This window comes from Periplaneta americana, chromosome 3, assembly GCF_040183065.1.
Source record: "Periplaneta americana isolate PAMFEO1 chromosome 3, P.americana_PAMFEO1_priV1, whole genome shotgun sequence".
Classification (NCBI taxonomy): domain Eukaryota; kingdom Metazoa; phylum Arthropoda; class Insecta; order Blattodea; family Blattidae; genus Periplaneta; species Periplaneta americana.
Genome location: NC_091119.1, coordinates 192,021,543 through 192,047,058, shown reverse-complemented (window position 1 = coordinate 192,047,058; position 25,516 = coordinate 192,021,543). Strand labels below are relative to the sequence as shown.

General features: G+C 35.6%; 1 protein-coding gene and 1 non-coding gene across 2 annotated transcripts in view; one reads left to right on the top strand and one right to left on the bottom strand.

Moving 5' to 3' along the window:
• Sema1a (semaphorin 1a) overlaps window positions 1–25,516 on the bottom strand; it is a 1,121,749-nt gene that overhangs the window by 313,455 nt on the left and 782,778 nt on the right. The window contains exon 4 of the mRNA XM_069822411.1: window positions 14,360–14,467. Within this exon, the coding sequence (XP_069678512.1) occupies window positions 14,360–14,467 (108 nt within the window). The remainder of the gene's footprint in view (window positions 1–14,359; window positions 14,468–25,516) is intronic.
• Window positions 20,513–20,588, top strand: TRNAR-GCG (transfer RNA arginine (anticodon GCG)). The gene has a single exon. It is a non-coding gene; the product is annotated as a tRNA-Arg (tRNA).

Here is a 25,516-nt window from a genome sequence, read left to right as displayed (position 1 = left end):
AAAGCACGTAAATTGAGATATCAAGGGGGAAGTCTTAAACAAGGCTTAATTACATTTTAGATTTCACCTCCCACCTCCAGCCACTCCCACTTTCAAATTTCAAATGGCACCCCTATATTTTTATACTTGAATATGAAAGAACATTCAATTGTTTATACACCACATTCATTTGTTTTCGCATCTTTTCTTTTCTATCGTCGCCTGGTAACCTGCATTTTTGATATTGTTCATTAGAACCGAAGAGAATAATGCTACAAAAACTTATTGAGCATTTCTTGTAATAGTTGTGTTTGTGTATTAAATTATTTTAAAATGGTGTATACCTTTCAAGAGAGAACATAAATCATCCCTATTGATTAAATTTAGGAAATACACAAAATAAGCTGTGTTTTCATCCTACAATCAACTGATAATAACAAAGCTTCTTATAATCACTACAGAATGCCTCGTAATTAGATGAATTTTGTTTTATCCTATGCACTGTTCTGATCGAAATGTCAAATTCTTGAGGGATGGCTCTGATTGATTCACCCTTTTTAAACCGTTCCAATATTTGTAACTTCTGCATCAACATAAGCACACATTTTTTGTTCCCTGCCTTGCTGCCAACGTGTACGAATATCTGCACACTACTGCACTGGTTCAACTGGTTAGCCCTGTGCAGCACGGGACAGGGTGCGATGACTTACCTTGTATCGTGAAGTATACGAGAGTGAGTGTCTATTTGAGGAGTTCCAGTGTATCAGAAATGTTTAAAACTAGTATTTTCAAGAAAATATTGCACTCCATACTGTAGTACCACAGAACTTCGTTTTTACACGGTGATAATCAGAAAGTAAATACTGTATGTGCCTGAAATCAAATTTTGGTAGCTCCTATGTAAAGCCTTCAGTTAACTAACTTAGCTGCGGCTGAAACATTTTTATAACAACTACTTGGATTCTGCTTTATTGGAATGTCTAAAAAATGATTAATTATATTGCAGAAATGGTAGAAAAGAAAATCTGCAGTTACTTATGCTGTAGTGGCAGAAATTCTTCACAATTACTTTTAAATTCACCATGAAGTTTGCAGCTTTGCTGTACATTTACGGGAAATGTTCTGTATGAACTGACTCGGGCACGGAAATAACATGAAACCACAAAAGGAATTTCCATGCATATAACAATGTCGTTTTGAATTTTATTACAAAACCGCAATTCGAGACTTTTTTAGCATCGAAAAATTCACAGAATACTCATTTCAAACACACAAAACGCAATGCTATTCCCTCGTAATATAATATTATCGAATCAGCGATCAGGTTTCGAGTGAACCTCATAGTTTCCTGACTATGATGTATAAATATTTTTTTTTATTTTAACGTACGATCATAAACCACATAGGAAGTATGTGCAAGGTTTTTAGGATTCACATCGTATCACAAATGCAAAAAGAAGCAATGTGTCAGCGCTAGGAGTCAGTTCCATCTAGTGGAAACCTTGACGGAGATACAGGGACATAATTTTATTTTTACTTCAATTTTTATTGTACCTGAGTTTTTGAATGTACTTCACTCCCACCCCTTCTACTAACGAAGTTCAATCGTCCTCCACACAGAACCAAGGCCGCGTATACTGTCATAGTAGCCTTACGCTATAGTAAACAGTACGTTCCAAAAATATGTTCGCGTTTTCCAGTGACGAAAGAGCTTTCAATATTGCATCATTTTCCATTTGCCTACGTCGCATCCCGTTTTCTCCCACCTGCTTTTCTATTCGCCTCTCTGTAAATGCTAGTGGCTGGGCTATCTTAGCTCTTTTCGGATAACATTAATTTTTGTTAGGAATTGGACTTCTACGTAATATTATACCCATACAATTGTTTAAAATAACATAAATAAAAGGGCCTCGTTAAGTAATTAATTGTCACGTGATTTCCTCCCTTTCTAGGACGCTGCGACGTAACCACTTGGACGGACAGTAGATAGCATGTCTGAGTAATTTAATCTTTTCGGATCGGGCAGAAGTGAAGATTGAGTAAGGTCTCTTTTATATAATAGGTACAGAATTATTTCAACATGAGTTACTGATACGAAGTACGAACCTGGTAATTGGAATTACGTACAATAGTCTATAGTGCTATAATATGCACATTAGAACTGAAGCTTGTATCGAAATGAACGGCCACCATTTTCAAAAATGTGTTTAAATATCCATATTATGATTAATTTTCAATTTAACTTTATTCTCTATAGCAGTGGTGGCGAAAATGTAATCGTGCGCCGAGCCACTCTGTAACCTGCAACGTGCATAGCACCTATGGAGGGAGGCGGACACCCGAAGGGGAAGTGAAGCAACTGTCCGACTTATTAACGGATTTTCATTTTCCTTACCTCAAGCACTTAAATATAATTTTATACAGTACAAGGCTACAAACTAATGTTTAGTACGTGTAACGAAGACAGAAATGAACAATAAATGAACAATATCACAACCTAAAATTAACTTTCTTAAGAATGTCTCTGCGACAGAGTTTCAAAATCAGGAATTATGTCACTTAATGCCAGTCGTGGTTGATCACGAAGGTATTTGTCTGTCAGTCGTGATCTAAATTTAGTGTTTACTATTTTCATTGGTGAAAATAATTTTTCACAAACGTAAGTTGTAGCGAACATGGATTCAACAGAGCAAGGGAAAGAACGAAGCTTCGGATATTTATTTTTGGCAAAGATTTGAAAAGTTCAACATTTGTCAAGTCCTTATATTTAGCTTTCATTTAACATCACATAGTAAATCAGTGATTTCAAACTGAAGAGCATTATTCGTACATCTGCTGAAAATGGGTCGACGTACAGAGATGATGATGATGATGATGATGATGATAACAACAACAACACTTAACCTTTTAATGTTTCATCAGTAACATGTAGTATAATGCCGTTTTATGTTATACAACCGTTTTCCTCGTAATACTTGTGAACAAATCATACATTTAATATTCTCATCATATTGACAGCAAAAAAATGCGTCCTCCCATCCTACTTGGAACTTTCGTACATGGTTTAGAGAGAGGCATATGCCACTCGCAGGTCAGAGACAAATACAAATGGAACGGAGTTTGACTCCAGTGAGTGAGAGGGTGGGAGTTGGCGGAGGTTAGAAGCAAGCTATCACTTACTTACTTACTGGTTTTTAAAGAACCCGGAGGTTCATTGCCGCCATCACATAAGCCCGCCATTGGTCCCTATCCTGAGCAAGATTAATCCATCCTCTATCATCATATCCTACCTCCCTCAAATCCATTTTAATATTATCTTCCCATCTACGTCTCGGCCTCCCTAAAGGTCTTTTTCCCTCCGGCCTCCCAACTAACACTCTATATACATTTCTGGATTCGCCCATAAGTGCTACATGCCCTGCCCATCTCAAACGTCTGGATTTAATGTTCCTAATTACGTCAGGTGAAGAATACAATGCGTGCAGTTCTGTGTTGTGTAACTTTCTCCATTCTCCTGTAACGTCATCCCTCTTAGCCCCAAATATTTTCCTAAGCACCTTATTCTCAAACAGCCTTAACCTATGATCCTCTCTCAAAGTGAGAGTGCAAGAGTAAGCTATCACTGCGAGCCACAATGTCTCGCGAGTCACGTTCTCGCCACGGCTGCTCTATAGTGTACGCTAATGTGCTGCAGACAGTATAATATACACTGCATAATGAATAAGTCCGCATGGAAAGCTCAGTTTGTGAGTAAAGACACTTATTGTTAATACTGTACTGTACTTTGATTAAACAAAAACCGAATGAAAATTATCAAACTCAAAATCGCGATATTTCCTAGTTTACGTAAATGGGTGAACTACTTTTCTTCCTTCCTATACCTTGTAAAGTGATTGTTTGTATTTTACGCTAGTATCATCGAACTCCATTCGTGGAAGGGGGTAGCAAACGGTGTTTGCGGTTCTTAATCGTTGATCCAAAGGTATAGCCAGGTTAATATTAGAAATGTTAGTAAAAATAAAATGATGTCCCTGTATTATGAGCAGCTCTCTAAAGAATAGGGACACCATTAATCGTAACACAGGGAAGATACGAACAATGCTCAACAGTTGTTGACTTAGCGCTGTCCTACCCTCTACTGAACGATAGATTTAGTGGTCGAGCAGTCCCTTCCATCTTATGAGATCGCATTCCGACATGATTCACGCAGGTGAATAAAAATACCAGCGGGGAAGAGCTCCTTTCCAATCCACTAATTGCTCAAGACAAACTCGTCTTCCCCTATTGGTTGTTTGTCCGGGGGAAATAAGTCAAGCAACGCCCCAGTGTCACATGAGAGTAGCAGGGTGCTCGCCAGACACCCATTACACTGATTAGTTAGTGGATTCGGTCATTTCAAATTGATTTACCGCATTCTAAAACAAACAAAGCGCGTGAGCCGCCGTAGAACTCGGCTTCATAAATAATTCTTTTCGACGAAACAAAGTTGACGTCAATGGAAAGCACAAGCCATGCATAATATTCAGAGTGCCGTCACACGATCAAATGTAGCTTAGTAAAAGCTTTGTGCACGTCTCGTATTTGGACAGATCAGTGATTGGGATGCCTAGGGGGTGGTGGGACGGGGGTGCGTTATGCAATAAATTAACTGGGATAAAATACCATAAAGTAGAATACCTGAAATTTCAGCTTGTATGCGCGTGATTTCTGTTCTGCTTTTAGGATGCGATCACTTTTCTGTAGCTCTCAAACTGTGACACAAATATTGATCTTTTCATATTGTATCATGTAGACAGAAATTCCCTCAAATGTCAGCAATATTGCAACTGCCTTTATGCGTGGTAGCTATTACATCTATACTAATAATAAATCTGTAGCCGAAATTTTTCTGGTAATTTTCGATTTTCCAAAAATAATTGGTCCTAACATATATAATTAACCACCCTGAAACCGAAAATCGCTTTTTTGAAATTTTTGTTTGTATGTCTGTCTGTCTGTCTGTCTGTATGTTTGTTACCTTTTCACGCGATAATGGCTGAACCGATTTCGATGAAAATTGGAATATAAATTAAGTTCGTTGTAACTTAGATTGTATGGTATATGGCATTCAAAATAGATTATTTAAAAGGGGGGTTATAAGGGGGTCTGAATTAAATAAATCGAAATATCTCGCTTATTATTGATTTTTGTGAAAATGGTACATAACAAAAGCTTCTTTACACATCGTTTCCGATAAGTTTTATTCTTTGAAAAATTTTGATAGGACTGATATTTAATGAGATAAATGAGTTTCAAAATTAAAATAACTGCCATCTAAGGCGGTGTAATGAAATAAACAAATGAATTCGTCTATAAGGGGCCTTGGTCAACAACAATCGAAAGCTATGAATCATAGCCTACAGAGAATGTTTCCGTGTTTGTATGAAGTAATATCGGAAGCTAAATTAACCGATTTGTGTAATTAATTATTATTTCACCATTGGAAAGTGTAGTGTCTCTAGATGGACATAATGCTATAATGTTATTACAGTAACGTCTGAGTGAATTGAGGACAGGTAAGATTAAAATAGCTTCCTATGCACAAACAACTTGATAGGCTATCTGTGTATTCGTTTCCTGTATTTCTTAAAATAATGTTTATCTCAGAGAATTAACGAATCACAAGAGTGTATGGATTTAGTATGCAATAATAATATGTTAGCTTAGCATTCCATTATTTTATAATCCCAATTTTAACTATGCTCAATTGAATCGTGTTAAAATACATAAAATACATATGCATTAAATGCAATGCAAAAAAATTGGGTAATGAGCCAAGCAGATTATATTGCGCTGTTGTAAAATAAAATTTGTTCCTCCTGAGATTCAAGAGCCCCCATAACAAATTAAAAACTTACTTATCGGTGTACATCCGTTATCAACACATTTTTTATATAATATAATATAATATAATATAATATAATATAATATAATATAATATAATATAATATAATATAATATAATATCATATCATATCATATATCATATCATATATCATATCATATCATATCATATCATATCATATCATATCATATATCATATCATATCATATCATATCATATCATATCATATCATATCATATCATATCATATCATATCATATCATATCATATCATATCATATCATATAATATAATATAATATAATATAAGTTATTTAAGTTATTTGAAGAGCTCAGAACCATAGTGGCCCAAGCGCCATTTACTGAATACGTAGAAAACAAGGGTTAAAATTAAGTTATTATCATAATTCAATGGAAACATATAGCAAGTAAAATAAAGGATACACATTAAATCTAAATGATATGTCAGTCTTCATTAAAGTATGGATGCATGTAATAAAAATTAAGAAACATGTTAAAGGAATTGTCATTGCACCAAATGAGTGGTCTCTGGACCAAAATGATCGCATTTTAATTATTTAAATACAATTTAAATTAAGTAACATATTAAACGATTTATCCTTCTATCAAACACGAATCATCCCTGGATAAATGTCCTATTTTAATTATGTAATTACTTTATATTTATTTCTAACGGGTGCAGCGGAGCGCACGGGTACGGCTAGTTATTGAATAAATTCTGAAGCAAGAACGGCTGTGAAAACAATGGCTAAAAATGCGTTTAAGGAAGGAGGTACATCTTTCCAATTGTATTCTGTGCTCCAACCACGAGAAAGTCTTTGCGGAATGAAACGGAGCGGGGTAATGCCACAGTCACGAAGGGTGCTAGAAACAATAGACTGTGACGGTTCTATTTTGCATTGCCTGTAATGAGGCGATGTTAGCGATCCTAGTGGTGATCAACTATCTAATGTTTGCATATTTACAACGTATTGAGCTTCGCGACTGTATATACTAGACTGTGGTAATGCTGTGAATGAATGTTGATGTCATAAGATGTCATAAGGTCACACACTTGGATACTCGTATCTCTATTGACTTGCTCTCACAGCACAAACAATAACATTGTTACACACATATTTATAGTTTTATAGTAAATAGTTCTCTTAATCTATCACAAAATATTTCATTATCCGGTAATTTCATCACTATAGATTTTTGTTATTGTAGGTTTAATTTGTAATTCAGTAAATACAAAAATATTCTTTGTTCTTAACTTCTATCATAAAATGTCTAGCTTTCATTAATCAGGTAATCTTGTCGTACTTTAATTTTTATTGTAATTGTATTTGTAAATTTAATATTAATTGCAATTTTATTGTTCATATTATAGTTGTAATCTCCTGGTAGAGGGGCAGAGAAGGCCTGACGGCCTTATCTCTACCAGGTTAAATAAATAAATACTAAAAAATTTATTGTACCCTAGTTACAAAATTAGATCGCTGTTAATCTCCTGGTCTTTTAATCCCTCCATATAGGAAATAACATATGCAGGAGAGCGCATGGTTTTTAAAGTGACGTTATAACGATAATATTATCTATCTACCTCGCTCCAATAGATGATGCAATAGTAAGCACATTCCTTTCACGGTTGATCTCCTGGTTGGAGAACAGTACATTAATTGTATATACAGGATGTTTAAAAATAGTGCCGCATATTTTACAGACGGTAGCATTTTTCTAAATTCGATGAACACTGGATTTGCTGGTAGCAATCTCACGAGAACATTGCCTCATTGACTTCTTTGGGGATTGTGCAAAAGCCTGCATGACTGCATCAACACTCACGTTATCGGTGGAACTTCTCTTTCTTCCGCATCGCCCTTTCAACACATCTTGCACCGTTCCATCAACTTCAAACTTGTCTCGGATTCTTGTGATAGTTAACCTTGTTAATGAATGTGTTCCAGATTCAACTCTCCAACGTCGTTGAATCTCAACAACATTCTCCACTTTCCAATAGCATTTCAGTATCCACTTACGTTCATCGAACGATAATTGCACCGCTATGTTTGTTTATAAACAGATGAACATGTTTCCATGCTTTCCACTGCCTTCTGATGAATTGTTTATGATTATAAATTGAATTAATCTACTTGTTATTAATTGCACAAATTTGTATAGCTTAATGAAAGTATGCTACTTTGTATTGCGTATATTTGTATAGTTTTGGCCGATGAATTGTACATGCTTCAAATTGAATAGTAATCTATATAGCTCTATTGATAAATTGTTTGTGTTTGTAATTTGAAGTAGTTTGCATGATATGTATTATCAATTTCTGTATATCACAACTGGTTGAATTGTTTATGCCTTAAATTTAATTAACTTACTTGTTTTGTATTATACATATAGCTCAACTGATGAATGATCGTTTTCGTTTGTAAATTTAATAATCTGATTGGCTATGTGCTGTATACTTTTAGTAGAGCCATCGATGTAGCTCAGTCGGCAGACTCGCTGGGCTGCTGATCCGGAGCTGCGTTCGGGCTTGGGTTGGAGCCCCCTTTGGTCTTTGGTTTCTTCCGAGGTTTTCCACAGCCGTGGGACTGAAGCCGGATGGTCTATGGCGAGTCCTTGGCATCAACCCCTTTGATTTGATTACCCCCCTTTGATTTGATTACCTGGTTGGGTTTTTCCGAGGTTTTCCCCAACCACAAGGCAAATGCCGGGTAATATTTTGACGAATCCTCGGACCTCACCTCATCTCACTACATCTCGCCAAAATATTGTAAAAAATTGCACAAAATTGTAAGAATTGTAGAAAATTACTAAATTGTAAAACTATGAAAATTTGTAAAAATTGTAATTGTAGAATAACTCTTCTCGGGTTCTCAGCCAGGTGAGTTGGAGATTAGCTTCCAAGCTTTCGACGGCTAGCTCTGCCATCTTCTTCATCCCTGAAGAAGATGGCAGAGCTAGCCGTCGAAAGCTTGGAAGCTAATCTCCAACTCACCTGGCTGAGAACCCGAGAAGAGTTATTCTATATCAAACGCCGGGAAAGCCTCAAGTCATACATTGTAATTGTAGTATTGTAAAATTTTGACTTGTTCCACATCTTAAAGTTTCATTGCTTATGTAAGATATATGGAATAAAATGAATGAATAAATGAATGAATGAATGAATGAATTATACACCGCAAAAATCGTATTTCTATCTCATTTCTTTGCTGTGAAATAATATTTCAAAGTGTGTATACATCAATTTGGGACACTATGTAGGCTATAAGCCAATATTCTTAGTGTATTTATAAAACAGGGTCCATATTTCTCGAACCTTTAACGCATAAAACGTTTCACGTTAAAATACTTCATTTATTTCGTGATTGCTTATGACGTCAAACTGCTAAAATTTCTGAGCTGTAATTACAAGATTCTGGATATAAGGCCAGGGCTGTTTCTTGCACGGGTCTCGACCCGAGGAAACTAGAAGTCGAGCCAAATTGTGTTCACTCACTGTTAAATGAATGCAACTATAACGACTTGGAGGCTGAGGGGAACATTTAACCCCATTTCTATGCCACATAGAAAGCAACTTACTTCAAGCAAAAATCCTTGCTTACAAGCGAGGCAGAGAGATTCAGTGGTAACTCTTATCCCCCCCCCTCTGTTAACTACTGGCTAAATTTATCTTAACAGACACACAAAAAAATTCGCGCATTTATACTCGTTTTCTCCATATATAAAAAATTCTAGCTGCCAGTTTTTATCCACTTCATAAAATCTTCTACATTAGATCGTAAAGCACATTGAGGAAAAAAAAAAAAGAGCTAGAAATGGCGACTGAGACAAGTCAACATAACTCGTGAGTTTACAACCAGGACACGCATATAACGAACGGGTCTCAGCTGCGAAACCCATCTCATTTCCATCCCAATAGAGACTACAATCATTGTAACAAGTGTAATGCACACTGCAAAATATTATCTCCACTGTAAAGGTCACAGAAATATGCCCCTTTTTAAGAGGGAAAAATGTCATTAACAAAGCATTTACTCGGCCATTTTCTACGTTTTATATCGCAACAGCGATTTTATATTAGGGGAGTGTTTACTTTCCTCACAACGTGCTAATGTATTGCTGGAAGTAATATGGGTCGCAGTCGAGAACGGCATGAATTACACTTTTTAACGACCGTCAGCCATCAAAGTCGCACATTAACGGGCTTGTTCCTCCGGCACGTGAAAACAAATGGTCTACTTAAAACACCAAATTCGATTACAAAGACAAAGAACAACTTTAAAATTAACTCGAAATCTATTCTACCCCCTGAGTCGTAATATCTTGGTAGCTGCAGAGAATGTTTACGGGATAAAAACTACTAGGAAAGGTTATATTCTACGGCAGCCGTGGCGAAAATATGACTCGCGAGCACATTGTGGTTCGCAGTGATAGCTATGCATTTCCTACCTACCCCAACCCCCACCCTCTCACTCACTGGAGTCAAACTCCGTTCCATCTGTATTTGTCTCTGGCCTGCCAGTAGCATATCGTCGCAATGTCTCTCTCGAAACCATGTACCTATACAAAAACGAAACTTTGAAGTGAGATGCGAGGACGCACTTTTTTTGTTGACAATATGATGAGAATATTAAATTTATTATTATTATTATTATTATTATTATTATTAATTATTATTATTATTATATTGGGTTATTTTACGACGCTGTATCAACATCTAGGTTATTTAGCGTCTGAATGAAATGAAGATGATAATGCCGGTGAAATGAGTCCGGGGTCCAGCACCGAAAGTTACCCAGCATTTGCTCGTAGGCTATTTGGTTGAGGAAAAACCTCAACCAGGTAACTTGCCCCGACCGGGCCATCTGGTTTCGCGGTCAGACGCGCTGACCGTTATTCCACAGGTGTGCACTATTAAATGTATGATTTGTTCACAAGTATTACGAGGAAAACGGTTGTATAACATAAAACGGCATTATACTACTCGTACATGTTACTCATGAAACATTAAAAGGTTAATTGTTATCATTATTATTATTATTATTATTATTATTATTATTATTATTATTACTGCTACTACTACTACTACCATCATCATCATCATCATCATCATCATTTCTGTACGTCGATCCTTTTTCAGCAGATGTACGAATAATGCGGTGAGATCTTCAATTTAAACTCGCAGATTTACAATGTGATGCTAAACGAAAGCTAGATGTAAGGACTTGACAAATGTTGAACTTTTCAAATCTTTGCCAAAAAAATAAATATCTGAAGTTTCGTTATTTCGCTTGCTCTCTTGAAGCCATGTTCGCGACAACTAACTTGTGAAAAATTATTTTCACCAATGAAAATAGTAAAAACTAAATTTAGATCACGACTGACAGACAAATACGTTCGTGATCAACTACGACTGGCAGTAAGTGATATAATTCCTGATTTTGAAACTCTGTCGCAGAGACATTCTGAAGACAGTTAATTTTAGGTTGTGATAATGTGTCCTATGTTTTCTTGTTCATTTCTTTCTTCGTTAGACCTACACGTACTAAACATTAGTTTGTAACATTATACTGTATAAAATTATATTTAAGTGCTTGACGTAAGGAAAATGAAAATCCGTCAATAAGTCAGACAGTTGCTTCACTTCCCCTTCGGGTGCCCGCCTCCCTCCATAGGTGCTATGCACGTTGCAGGTTACACAGTGGCTCGGCGCACGATCACATTTTCGCCACGGCTGCAGTCTACGGAGTGGGTCAAAATTAGTCTAACATACGACTTCTATCACAATTTTCTTAGAGAAGAAACAGTTATATGTAAAATCTTGAAGACATTAAACCATGTTCGTTCTCTAAATATGATTTTTGTTTTATTTTGTTTTTTTTTTTAATTTAAAAATCCTGTTTATTGTAGTTCAACAACGGATCATTTTGCAAAAACTGTCTAAAATTGAGGCTCTACTGTATATAAATACGTAAACATAATGATTAGTGCAAGATATGAAAATTAGAAAAGCGAATTCCTAAAAGATCAAGATAATAATATAAGTTGCAAAGGAATGGAATGATATTGAGAAGGAAGTAAAAAATTACTTGCTGCTCTGAATAAACAGGAAATACAAACATTACCGCCACTTTTGCAATTCAATTTCTATCAATTTTTCTGTGAAATTTCTCTACTCGGAATTATATAGTATCTCCTGCAGCACTCAGAGATAACGAGGTTACATCGTGTGATGAAAACATTAGACTCCACTCTGCAGAAAGCATTATCATATACTCGCGCTCCACACTCGAATCCGGCGCGGTTAACGGATCCCTTGCACAATATTCACGCGGGAATATTTTATGTTTTGTGTAAAATTACAGCCATCACACCGCAGACTTCTTTCCACAGTGCAACTACAGCACACACAGTTAAACATTATGTATGTCGTATATTAGTAGGATAACAGGCTTCGATTCCAGAAAAAGAGACTTGGAACAGAACTCTTGTAAATGAGGCAGAAAAGAATGGTAGAATATTCAGAAGGAATATTCCTTTGAAAATAACCACAGGTGTGATAAAATTTAAAACTGAAGCGCAAACAAGAATAATTTGATGAAAGAGTAATGGAACGGAGAAAAATTCCCTCCGGCGCCGGGATTTGAACCCGGGTTTTCAGCTCTACGTGCTGATGCTTTATCCACTAAGCCACACCGGATACAACCCCGACGTCGGACAGAATTGTCTCTGATTGAGTTCCAACTCTTGGGTTCCCTCTAGTGGCCGCCCTCTGCACTACATCATAGATGTCTATGAACATAGGACCGAAGTCCACACATGTGCTGAGGTGCACTCGTTGTGAGTGACTACTTGACCGGGATCCGACGGAATAAGCGCCGTCTTAAATCACTTCGTGATTTACGCATATCATATATTATTTCAATGTACCGAAGTACATATGATATTTCCATTACTCTTTCATCGTATGATGACGCAGAATATCTGCATGGAAATATCATATGTACTTCGGTACATTGAAATAATATAAGAATAATTTGTATAATTCAGGTTGTAAATAAAATTTTCAGCTACAAAGTTTTAATCTGTGTTTAATAATCATTACAACTACATCTTCGGTACAGTCAATGGCTGGTATGCATAAAGTTGAAGTAAATGCTATTGCTAAGGTTTTCGTAATATATGCTACGGTCTTTATGTATAAAAGCCCATAGTAAATTCTTTCCTGCTTAGCAGAAAGTTGATCTGGAAGGCTGTGTTCTCGTTCTCTCTCTTCCACTTCGTCGTAATTGTCCCCCCCCCCCTTTTTTTTTTTTTTTTTTTAAACTAACCAAATTTTGAGGACAACAATCAATTTTCCCCAACAAGAAATTAACAGAAATACATGGAAGGCGAAAACTAACGAATCTTAGAGAATAAGCCCGACGCACTGTCGATAATCGATATAATCGAATACTCTTAATAGGTTGGTCGTAAGCACAAAGCACGCTGGGGCTAGCCTCTCTCATCCGCGGAAAACGCAGTGTACTCTAGTGCTCTCGTAGCTGCTAGCGGGTATGCTCTATATCTCGCCCTGTTGCACGACGGTGCACAAGGGACGGCACCGCGTACTCATTGCACATTTCAGCGAGTGCTGACGACCACTGGGTTATACTACCACCGCGTAGTACATACTTCGTAGGGGTAGTATCAGGTTTATGCATACAAAACGAAGTATATACTTTTATTTCAACTATCGTCTACAGTCAAAGCAAAAGGTAATACTACAACTTTATGCATTCCACCCAATATGTTACGCCTTACCTCAAGCAATATGTGCAGCACAGCCCTCTATATTCTGAAGTTTTTTTAGCGTTTTTAGCGTTAATTTATAGCGGATTTTTGAAAAAATACAATTTAATGTCCACCTTATGATTTTTTTTTTTCATATAATGCAAATTAATTTGAATATTAATTTTTGCTACATTTTTATGGTTAGCTTCTTTGTTAATATTTAAATTTTATAAAATCCCCGTGTTAAGTTACGCACTAAGCAATAATGAATGTTCCCTTAAAGTTTGGAGTAATTCTGAAGAATAGAAACTGAGAAAAGCTGCATTTTGTACAGAAAATATTTACTTATGCAAAATTACCTTCAAGATGTTTAGTACAATCCAGCTGTATATGGCGAATTTTACAAAAACATACTCTTTTAGGAGTTAAGTATCGCATAGCATGTTTCATATACCGGTGGAAGAAGAAATTTCAGAAAATATAATGGAGAAAAAAAAAAAACAAAAATGAAAATGTCCATTATTTTTCATATGTGTCAGGTTCCCTTAACAGTTCCTGGAATGAACAATTTCGAATGATGATGGTAAAAACAACTGAATTTAATTCATGACGCTGCTGATGATGTGAACTTGTTACTAAAATTAATTATAATCTGTTAAATACTTCAGTTTAATGGCTACAAGGTAAGCGTTGAAGACGACTCTGACCTGCACGCTGTAGTCCCTGCAGATGGGCTTGAATGAGTTGGTCCCGCAGATGAGCAGCTTTCCCGGTCCGGTGCGCGCGAGGATCCGGATGTAGTTCTGGCAGTTCTCCTGCAAGCAAAAACACCTTCAATTAGCAATGCGCTTATTAAAACTTTCTACAATAGCAGCAGCAGTCTTACGATAACGTCGAGTTCGAACTTCTTGAATGCTATTGCCAATTGGAGCTCTATCACAGAGTTAGTTTTTATGTAAAATGTAGCGGCAATGCGTTTTGGCCAGGTTTGCTACCTTCATATCCAATCTTAAACAGAAAGCTTTTACCACCATTATAAGACTTGTTGTTTAAAGCATTCCCTATTCATATCATATAATAGTACATTATGCAACGAGCCTATAATGATAGTAATTAAGAAGCGAGTATGGATGTTTATGAAACGAGCGCAAGCGAGTTTCATAATTTTCATACGAGCTTCTTAATTACCATTATAGGCGAGTTTCATATGACTTTTTATGCTCGACCATATTTCTAACTTGAAATTATTCATTTTATTTGTATCTAACTGACCTTGAGCAATACCTCATAAATTGTGAGATGTGCGCAGACGCGAAAGTATTGATTTTTTCCGAGGAACAGATGTCCAAATTGACCTTGATAGCCTATAAGAACCTACAGAGTAAACTAAATATTAACTTTCATATAACATTGAAATTAAATTAGACATTGAAAAACGAGATGACAAATTGAATTTATTTGAATATTATTTACAATTAACGCTAATTATTATAGTAACAGAACTTAACCTTCTGCGACAGTATTAGATTTCCAGCCTCCGTAACTTTTTGCTCATTCTCTTTCGAATGCATATCCGAGAATAATCGATACTTGCGGTTTTATAGCGGTACAAAGCTGACTTGTCATTGGCTGAACACCTGTACTTTAATGTGTAGGTGTACTTTAATGACATGCATTAAAGGACTGCTACCAGGTGTATAATTACTACATTTCGGCATGGTCGAGCATAAATAGTTTTTTATTTTTCAATCAATCACTTATCATGTTAAGATGGCAGAAATGGATTCTGTTACATCAAAATACAATGTTAAAAGACGTCACGAATATTTTCTACTTACTTTCAAGTCATCTTCAGGTGATGGTTTTCTGACAAACAAATATTTGAACTAGGTGAAATTATTATTTAAACACATTTATAAAAACACTAGTAAATATTCTGACAATACATGCTTTACATAAAATGGTTGGATGGCGTACATAGTCTTGAAATTAAAATTAACATACAGATAGAGAACCTTCCAATGAATATAATACAATATATATTGAGGCGCATGCAGTGTGCCTGAATTATGAAGTTAAAATCGTTTACAAATTTTATTATGTATAAAACTGAAGACTAGGCTTGTTCTGTATGACGTTCAATGTATTGGAAGACTGTATGAAGTGGATGTAAAAGAAAATCTCAGTCTATTCGCCGTGGTGGGAGGCGTTATATGAAAGATGTACCTAGTTCAAATATTTGTTTGTCAGAAAACCATCACCTGAAGATGACTTGAAAGTAAGTCGAAAATATTCGTGACGTTTTTTTAACATTGTATCTTGATGTAACAGAATCCATTTCTGCCATCTTAACATGACAAGTGATTGACTGAAAAATAAAAAACTATTTATATGATATTATTTCACAAACTTACCTGAACTCAACATGACATTTAAATTTTTTTTTCAATTTTATTTATTTCAAATATACAGAATAAAGAAATATAATTACAAAACAAACAAAGAGAAATACAACTAAGATAATACAAGCAATATAGAAAGAAGATACAGTAGTATTAACAAAATTTGAGACCGAATGAGCAGCGCTCGTGCTCGGTCGCAGTTCAGATATAATATTAAAATAAAAAAATAATAATATAAATAAATAAGTAAAATAAAATAGGAACTAAAATATAATTACAGCGGCAATGGAATTATATAATATAATATTAACACTATAGAAGGATAATATCGCACGTGAAAAGTAGGATTAATATATATTTCAAAATTATAGAATAGAAATATAATATAGGTTGATTAATTCATACACATAGTCTATAAATTTATTTAATCAAATTGAAGATATTAACACGTTTCTAATTTTCTTGTTATATGTTAGTGGGTTACATGTTAGAAGTTCTGGGTGTAATTTAGTTAAAGCATTGTACAACCGAGGGCCAAAATTTATGCTATGCTTTAGACCAGCAGATGTGAGACATTTAGGTTCTACTAATGTTGAATTAATATTTCGTCTTGTGTCATAATTGTGTGTCTGTAATTAATTCCATATTCAGACAAACTTTGAAGCAGAGAGCGCATCTAAGGTTTGAAAAGTAATATGAACAATTTAGAGAAATTCTAATACAGACGTGGACAAATTATTAGACTAAATTAATTACATATGCAACGAAGCTATATTTATCGGTAGAAATAACGAACAAAAATGTGTTTTGCACAGATATAATGAACAGAAAATTGAGTCTTGAGGTTACTAATATTTTGTGGACATTCCCTTATTCTTTATTAACACATGATTTTGTCAGGGATGCTGGAAACAAAAGTTTGATACTTTCTTTGAATATCAGCATCATTTAGCCAGATATCAGACAGTGCTTAAATGAGTCCATGTATGGTTGTAAGTCTCTTTTTGTTCACTTTCTTCTTCAGTATAGATCACAGACTTTAAATTTCGTTCATGTCCGGTCTTCTTGCAGGCCATGGGAGAATATCTTCTGCAGTATATAGGCCTAATTAAAACACCAGTAGTACAAACATAATATGCTTAACCATTGGAAAAATGTACCGCAAGATGTAAACAATCATATTTACAACAATAGAGACTCTGTGAATTATACTGATAGTTGATATGACGAATTATATTATGTTTCCAAAAAAACGTTTTAGTCTAATAATTTGTCCACGTCTGTACAGTAAGCACAGCGCACAAGACAAGGATCATGGTTATTTGAAGAAGAAAAGAAAGGCAAACGCGCAAGTTCGAAATTAGGCAGTAGAACAAGTAGAAATCTTCAAATACTTGGAGTATAATACAAGCAATAACATAACCTGCTGTCAGAAAGTGAAAAGGACAGCAATGGAAAAAGGAAGCTTTCAAACAGAAAAAGGAGCATCTTCTATGGACCTGTGAAAAAAGAAGAGACCAGTGAAGTGTTTTGTGTGGTGTGTGGCACTGTATGGGGTAGAAACATGGACGTAGAAAGAAATTAAGAGTAACGATTGGAAGCATTTTAAAAGTGGATATGGAGAAGAATTGGACGTGTAAAATAGGCAGACAGAATTAGAAATGAAGTTGCATTGGAAAGAGTGGTTGAAGAAAAAAATTATGCTGAAAGTGATCAGAAAGACAAAAAGAAATTGGCTGGATCATTAACTAAAAAAAAAACTGCCTACTCAAGAATGCACTGAAAGTGCACTGATTCATTCTGCCTTTCATGTAATTTATCTATATATCCATTATCAAAATTAACAAAAATCAAAACACAAATCACTACAACATGCCGACAACATGCGAATTTATATAAAAATTAAGCATCATGGTGCGATGTGTTCAAAGAGGATAGATAACACGAGTATATAGAGGGACATCATTTTATTTTTACTTCAATTTTTATTGTATCTGAGTTTTTGAATGCACTTTACTCCCACTTCTTCTACTAATGAAGTTCCAACTGTCCTCCACACAGAACCAAGGCCGCATATAGTAAACAGTATTAAGTTAGTGAGTATAGTACGTTCCAGAAATATGTTCTCGTTTTCCAGTGACGAAAGAGCTTTCAATATTGAATCATATTTTCGCACAGGTACTGTCGTCCGTTTGCGTACGTCACATCTCGGTTTCCCCATTCGCTTCTGTTCGCCCCTCTGTAAAGGATAGTGGCTGGACTATCTTAGTGGCTTTTCTGAAAGCATTAATTTCTGTTAGGAATTGGACGTCTACGTAATATTATATAACTGCTTAAAATAACTTAAATAAAAGGGCCTCGTTAAGTAATTGACTGTCACGTGATTTCCCCCCTTTCTACGATCCTGCGGCATAATCACTTGGACGGACAGCAGATAGCATGTCTGAGTAATTTTATCTTTTCGGGTCGGGCAGAGTGAAAATTGAATTTACAGTACGTAAGGTACTCTTTTATAGAGTAGGTACAGAATTATTTCAACACGAGTTACTAGTAAGAAGGACGAAACTGGTAATTGGAATTAGATACAATAGTCTATAGTGCGATAATATGCACAAAATAACTGAAGCCTGTATTGAAATGAACGGCCACCATTTTAAAAAATGTGTTAAATATCTGTATTATGATTATTTTTCAATTTAACTTCATTCTCTATATTGCATGCTAATATGCTGTAGACAGTATAATATACACTGCATAATAAATACGTTCGCATGGATAACTCAGTTCGTGAGTAAAAACAGTTATTGTTAATACTGTACTGTATTTTGATTAAACAAAAACCTAATGAAAATTATGAAACTCAAAATTGCGATATTTCCTAGTTTACGTAAATGGATGAACTACTTCTCTTCTCTTCTATACTTAGTAAAGTGATTTGTTTGTATTTTACGCCAGTATAATCGAACTCCAGTCATGGAAGGGGGTAGCAAACGGTGTTTCCGGTTCTCAACAGTTAATCCAAAGGTACAGCCAGGTTAAAATTTAAAATGTTAGTAAAAATAAAATGATGTTCTTGTACTAACTTTTAAATGATCAAGAAGGCTGTTGAGATGAGTATATATTCGCGTTAGGTAGAATGTTTTTATTCTTATGAAAATAAGTATGTTCTAGTGGTTACATATATATAATCACAGGAAGAGCTCATACTCGTAAGTGCAATACCAAACTTGAAAGAGTGAAGTGAAATGAAATTAAATAGCCTTTGGATTTCCCGTGAAGGGCTATGGCCTCCTAAAAGGGGAGTTCTTTAGAGATCATGCGGTGAGCTAATCCGCATGACGGTAGGTTCTGTTCTATATAAGTTTTGTTCGTCGTTCGTGTGTGTACACTTGCACTCTCACTCGATACTTGCAAACTGTAGCGATCTCCATTCTTCTCGGTTCTTGGCTGTTCTGGACCAAAGGGATCCAGCTAGGCTCTTGAAGAAGTCCGCCCATCTGGTCCCAGGTCTTGCTCGGTTTCGCCTCCCGATGCGTGGGTCCCACGTGGTGGAAATATGCGCCCATCTGCAGCCTTCAAGTCTCGACACGTGGCCTCCCCATTTCCATTTCAGGCGCTCCCCTTGGTGTGCCATATCTCTGGTGTTTGTCATCTGCTTGAGTCTGGTGTTGGAAATCTTGTCTCTGAGGGAGAGTCCTAGGATTTTCCTCTCCATTTTGCGCTGGCAGATCTGAATCTGTCTCTTCTAGTTCGAGGTCAGTTTCCAGGTCTGACAGCCGTAAAGTAAGGTTGGGAGAATACAGGATTGCAGCACCTCCAGCTTTAGTTTGCGGTTCAGTGTCTTGTCAAGGAGTACGAATTGCAGTGACCAGAAAGCTCTCCATGCTGATGCAATTCTTCTTTTTAGTTCTCTCGTCATGCAGCTTTTGAATCCGACCAATTGGCCCAGATAGATGTATTCCGTTTTATTCTTACTACCCATTGAACATTTGTGAGTTCCCAAAATAAACTTGAAAAATTACTTTACAGAGTGTAAACTGATTCCGAAAACATTAACAGTCTTACTAATAAACAGCGTATAGTTTTTATACTAGACTTATGCAGAGTTGAGACAGAAAACTTTACTAATAAACCATGCATAAGCGATGGACGTATAAACAGCCTGTAACTATACAATGGGAATTGCTTTGCAGTAGTTATATACACGAAACCCCTTGTTTAAGCGTTGTATATAGCGAAAAAATGGCCGCCCCTCTAACAGCTGTTCGTATCGACTGTCATTTTATGATGATGGTTGCCTAGTAACCAAAGAGCACAGAATAATCAGAATAATATTACTGTGGCTTGTACTCTTTGACCAAAATATAGTATGGTAATCGATTAGAGCCAGTTGTACTATCGATACTTAACACGCCACACTAGAGCGCTCTACCGGATGCAATAGAGAACCTCAGATATGTCCACACCTGTGGAGTAACGGTCAGCGCGTCTGGCTGCGAACCAGGTGGCCCGGGTTCGATTCCCGGTAGGGGCAAGTTACCTGGTTGAGGTTTCTTCCGGGGTTTTCCCTCAACCCAATATGAGCAAATGCTGAGTAACTTTCGGTGTTGGACTCCGGACTCATTTCACCGGCATTATCATTATCACCTTCATCTCATTCAGACGCTAAATAACCTTAGATGTTGATAGAGCGTCGTAAAATAACCTACTAAAATAAACATAAAAAACCGCAGACATTCTATTATCTTTCGTAACGAAGTAATGACGAAACTATGACGTAGCTGTGTAACAGTTATACTGTTATACACGACGTATGTAGTGATTATTAGTAAGGAATTTACACACGACTTATAAACGAGCTACTCATTGTATAAGTATAAGACAGTTAAACGTCTGTATATAGAGTTTTTATTAGTAAGACAGTAATAGTTTTGGATCTATAAAACACTGAAAGTGTCTATTTCTTTTGTAGTAACCCTGTATTTCCACATCAAACTCTGCTTTGTGCTTCTGATTGCATTCTGTGGTTAATCAGACCGAAATATAAGCATTCCGAGGAAATGTCCTCTATTGCCACTACATACCAGCTAGTACTAATAAGGATTTGAACCGCGAGGAAATTCTATGCTTTGGGTATTACGTTAATTCTGTACCGAATGCCTTCTCTAATTCGATGATTATTGATATATTTACAGAATACCGAGGGGCAAAGGAAATACTGCAATCACTAAAGCCAAAACAGAAGCTTTGTACAAATTCTACATTCCATGCACGTTGGTTAATTGAAATGTTCTCAAAAGCGAAGTTCAAAATCGATTTTCAGTTATAGAATATCGATATGGAATGTCAGACCTATTGACACAATTTCACCAAGTCCTCCTAACAGAATCCTGTTAGAAGCTAACGTGACAATGTAGGACGACACAAAGAAACTTGACGTGGAGAGAATTGCTGTGAATGTACAACGTACAAGAGCGAGGGGAGGGCTTCATCCGAGGGCGCTGGTGGTTTTAGTGGGGCTACCAGTGCCTTGTCATATATGCATCTAGAATGAAATTACAACGCCCATGCGGTTTACTATCAAAGGTAGCGCGAACATGATCCCCGTTACGTAATCCAGGGTTTTCGATTGCTAATCCGGGTACAGCAGGATATTGTGGCGTTGCATCACATAAACCCCTGCATTTACAGTTTCTACTGTCGCAAGGAATCGGGGAATAAAGAGAGAACCAATCTTCACGTTGAGCTATGGAATTATATTCTCTGCGCAAGCGATTTTATAGAACATCTTTGACATAATATCACCAGCTGAAATTTACAATTTAAGCATATAGAGATTGGAAGGTAAGTAATGTCATTTATTTCAGAGGGTCATTGTTTGAGATATTTAAAACAAAAAAGTTTAATATCATTTTGCTCGTTTTTACTTCCTTTTGGAGACAAAATTTCATAGCGTGTTTTGGGAAAGCATTGATTTAATTCCCAATATGCTCCGTCAGTTTATGATAGTAGTGTATTTATGCGAAATTTATAAACTTGTACTTGCTATTTGGGAAAAGGAAATTGTACGAGAGCAATGGAAGGAGTCCATAATTGTACCTATTTTTAAGAAGGGGGACAAAACCAACTGTAGTAACTTTCGAGGAATATCACTTTTGTTGACGTCGTACAAAATTTTGTCCAATATTCTTTTGAGAAGATTAGCTCCGTACGTAGATGAAATTATTGGGGATCATCAGTGCGGTTTTAGGCGTAATAGATCGACTATTGATCAGATTTTTTGTATTCGACAGATAACGGAGAAAAAAATGGGAGTATAAGGGTACAGTACATCAGTTATTCATAGATTACCGTCCCTCGGTTAAGAGGGAAGTATTATATCATATTCTTATTGAATTTGGTATTCCCAAGAAACTAGTTCGATTAATTAAAATGTGTCTCAGTGAAACATACAGCAGAGTCCGTATAGGTCAGTTTCTATCTGATGCTTTTCCAATTCACTGCGGGCTAAAGCAGGGAGATGCACTATCACCTTTACTTTTTAACTTCGCTTTAGAATATGCCATTAGGACAGTTCAGGATAACAGGCAGGGTTTGGAATTGAACGGGTTACATCAGCTTCTTGTCTATGCGGATGACGTGAATATGTTAGGAGAAAATCCACAAACGATTAGGGAAAACACGGAAATTTTATTTGAAACAAGTAAAGCGATCGGTTTAGAACTAAATCCCGAAAAGACAAAGTATATGATTATGTCTCCTGACCTGAATATTGTACGAAATGGAAATATAAAAATTGGAGATTTATCCTTCCAAGGGTTGGAAAAATTCAAATATCTTGGAGCAACAGTAACAAATATAAATGACACTCGGGAGGAAATTAAAGGCAGAATAAGTATGGGAAATGCGTGTTATTATTCGGTTGAGAAGCTTTTGTCATCTAGTCTTCTGTCAAAAAATCTGAAAGTTAGAATTTATAAAACAGTTATATTACCGGTTGTTCTGTATGGTTGTGAAACTTGGACTCTCACTCTGAGAGAGGAACAGAGGTTAAGGGTGTTTGAGAATAAGGTGCTTATGAAAATATTTTGGGGCTAAGCGGGATGAAGTTACAGGAGAATGGAGAAAGTTACACAATGCAGAACTGCACGCATTGTATTCTTCATCTGACATAATTAGGAACATTAAATTCAGACGTTTGAGATGGGCAGGGCATGTAGCACGTATGGGCGAATCCAGAAATGCATATAGAGTGTTAGTTGGGAGACCGGAAGGAAAAAGATCTTTGGGGAGGCCGAGACGTAGATGGGAGGATAATATTAAAATGGATTTGAGGGAGGTGGGATATGATGGTAGAGACTGGATTAATCTTGCACAGGATAGGAACCGATGGCGGACTTATGTGAGGGCCTTCGGGGTCCTTAAAAGCCATTTGTAGGTAAGTAAATGAGTGAGTAAGTAAGTGTATTATGATAATGTATGATTGAAAGAATTTTGGTTTTGTCTTTTAAATATGCAGAAATTTGATCCGAACAAATATAACATTGAAAAATTCCTTTGCAGAAACAAAAGTTATTTAATAAAATGAGTGCTAGAATTGTAGATATAGCAGTGGCAATGTTCAATGAATTTTAATTGATGTTAATTAATACATTTGTGTAGGACATAAAACTAGACTTAAGTGCAAGACAAAACAACTTATATTAATTATTTGGTTTTAGTAACTGTGTTAAATTATATATTTAATGTGTAAAATTATAAATAGTATATATGTTAGTTTTAATTATTAGGCCTATGTATATGTACTATTCTGTGACAATAAATCCTTTCTAGGTAAACTTCTTACTAGGTAATCACTATTCCACCAATACTCAATAATCACCCTCGCTGTGTGAGGTCCCGAGTCAGGCCAAGAATTGCTGAAAGTTGTACAAATTCGTATTATCCAAAAATCGAACACAGTTCTCCGACGTAGGAAGGAGACAGTTCATAGTTTAGTGACCCTTAACGCCTTCATTCACCTTTATTAATATATCTTAATGGAAAACTTGAAGCGTTGCATAGGCTATAGCCGTTCTTCTGGAACTGAAGGCTCACATACAGTATAATTAGCTCCGGAGAGTCGTTTCCAATATAAAGTGTTTCCTTGCAAGGAATTTAATTCCCAGCAGTTAATATCGAACGTAAGATGTCTGTGTTAAAGTATATTGCATCTTGAAAGAAATTAATAACGCACCCTTTCTTTACGTTACGAATTTCCCCTTATACTTACAAGCACAAAGGGAAGATTTCGCTTTGCTATATTCAACAGACGTTAGCTGTTACGGGCGTTCTCTGTTATCGGCGCTCTTTATTGTTTGGAATCAGAGCAAAGAGAGAAGTTTCATTTGAGTAGAAATATTGCTTAAGTTTTCTTCATGAGTTAATGAATCTCGTTTTAAGATTTAGTAATGGAGTCGGAGTTCGAATTTTTTCTAAGTAAGGCGAGAGTTTATCGGAACAGCTGTAGGTAACGTAACATATTACGGAATAACGCGTGAGGCAGCGGCAATAAATCGTATACAGGGTGTATCTGAAAATTTTGGGATAAATTCGCGAATAGATGACAGTCCTATTGTAAGTAACGGATAAAAGAAAAGTTTTGACACTCAGCAGAGGTTATGGTCATGCGTTACAATTCTGTCAAGGACATGAATCTTCATAAAAAATAAGGAAGAAATTGGAATTGGTTTTTTGAGAAACGCCTTACGCCAAATTTTACAAAAAAAAAGTTATTGCTAATTTCTGTAACGCAAGAACAGATTTAAAATTTTGTAGAAAACCACAGTGAATGAAACGTTATTTAAATTTTGAAATAGCCTATGCCATGGAAAATAAAGTTTTTTGGAGAACGCTCCTAAGTCAGTGATTTATAGAGTTTTGAACACAATGCGCTAGCAGTGTAGGCAACATGGAAAGGTAGGTGCGCTCGTATGAACTCTTTTCATGATTTGTGTGGAATGAATGAACGAATGAAAGAATGAGCGAACGAACAAACAAAGAATAAATAAATATATATAAGTAGATAAATAAACATATAAATAAATGAATGATTAAATAAATAAATAAATAAATAAATAAATAAATAAAAGAACAAAAATATATAAATAAGTAAATAATTGAACAAATAAATAAGTAAATAAACAAATAAATAAATACGTAAATAGATACGTAAATACATAATGAATAAATAAAAAACACACACAAACACACAAATAAATAAATAAATAAAAATAAATAAATAATTCAACAAATAAATAAGTAAATAAACAAATAAATACATACATAATAATAGATACGTAAATAAATAATGAATAAATAAATAAACACGCACAAACACACAAATAAATAAATAAATGAATAAATAAATAAATAAATAATTAAATAATTGAAGAAATAAATAAGTAAATAAACAAATAAATA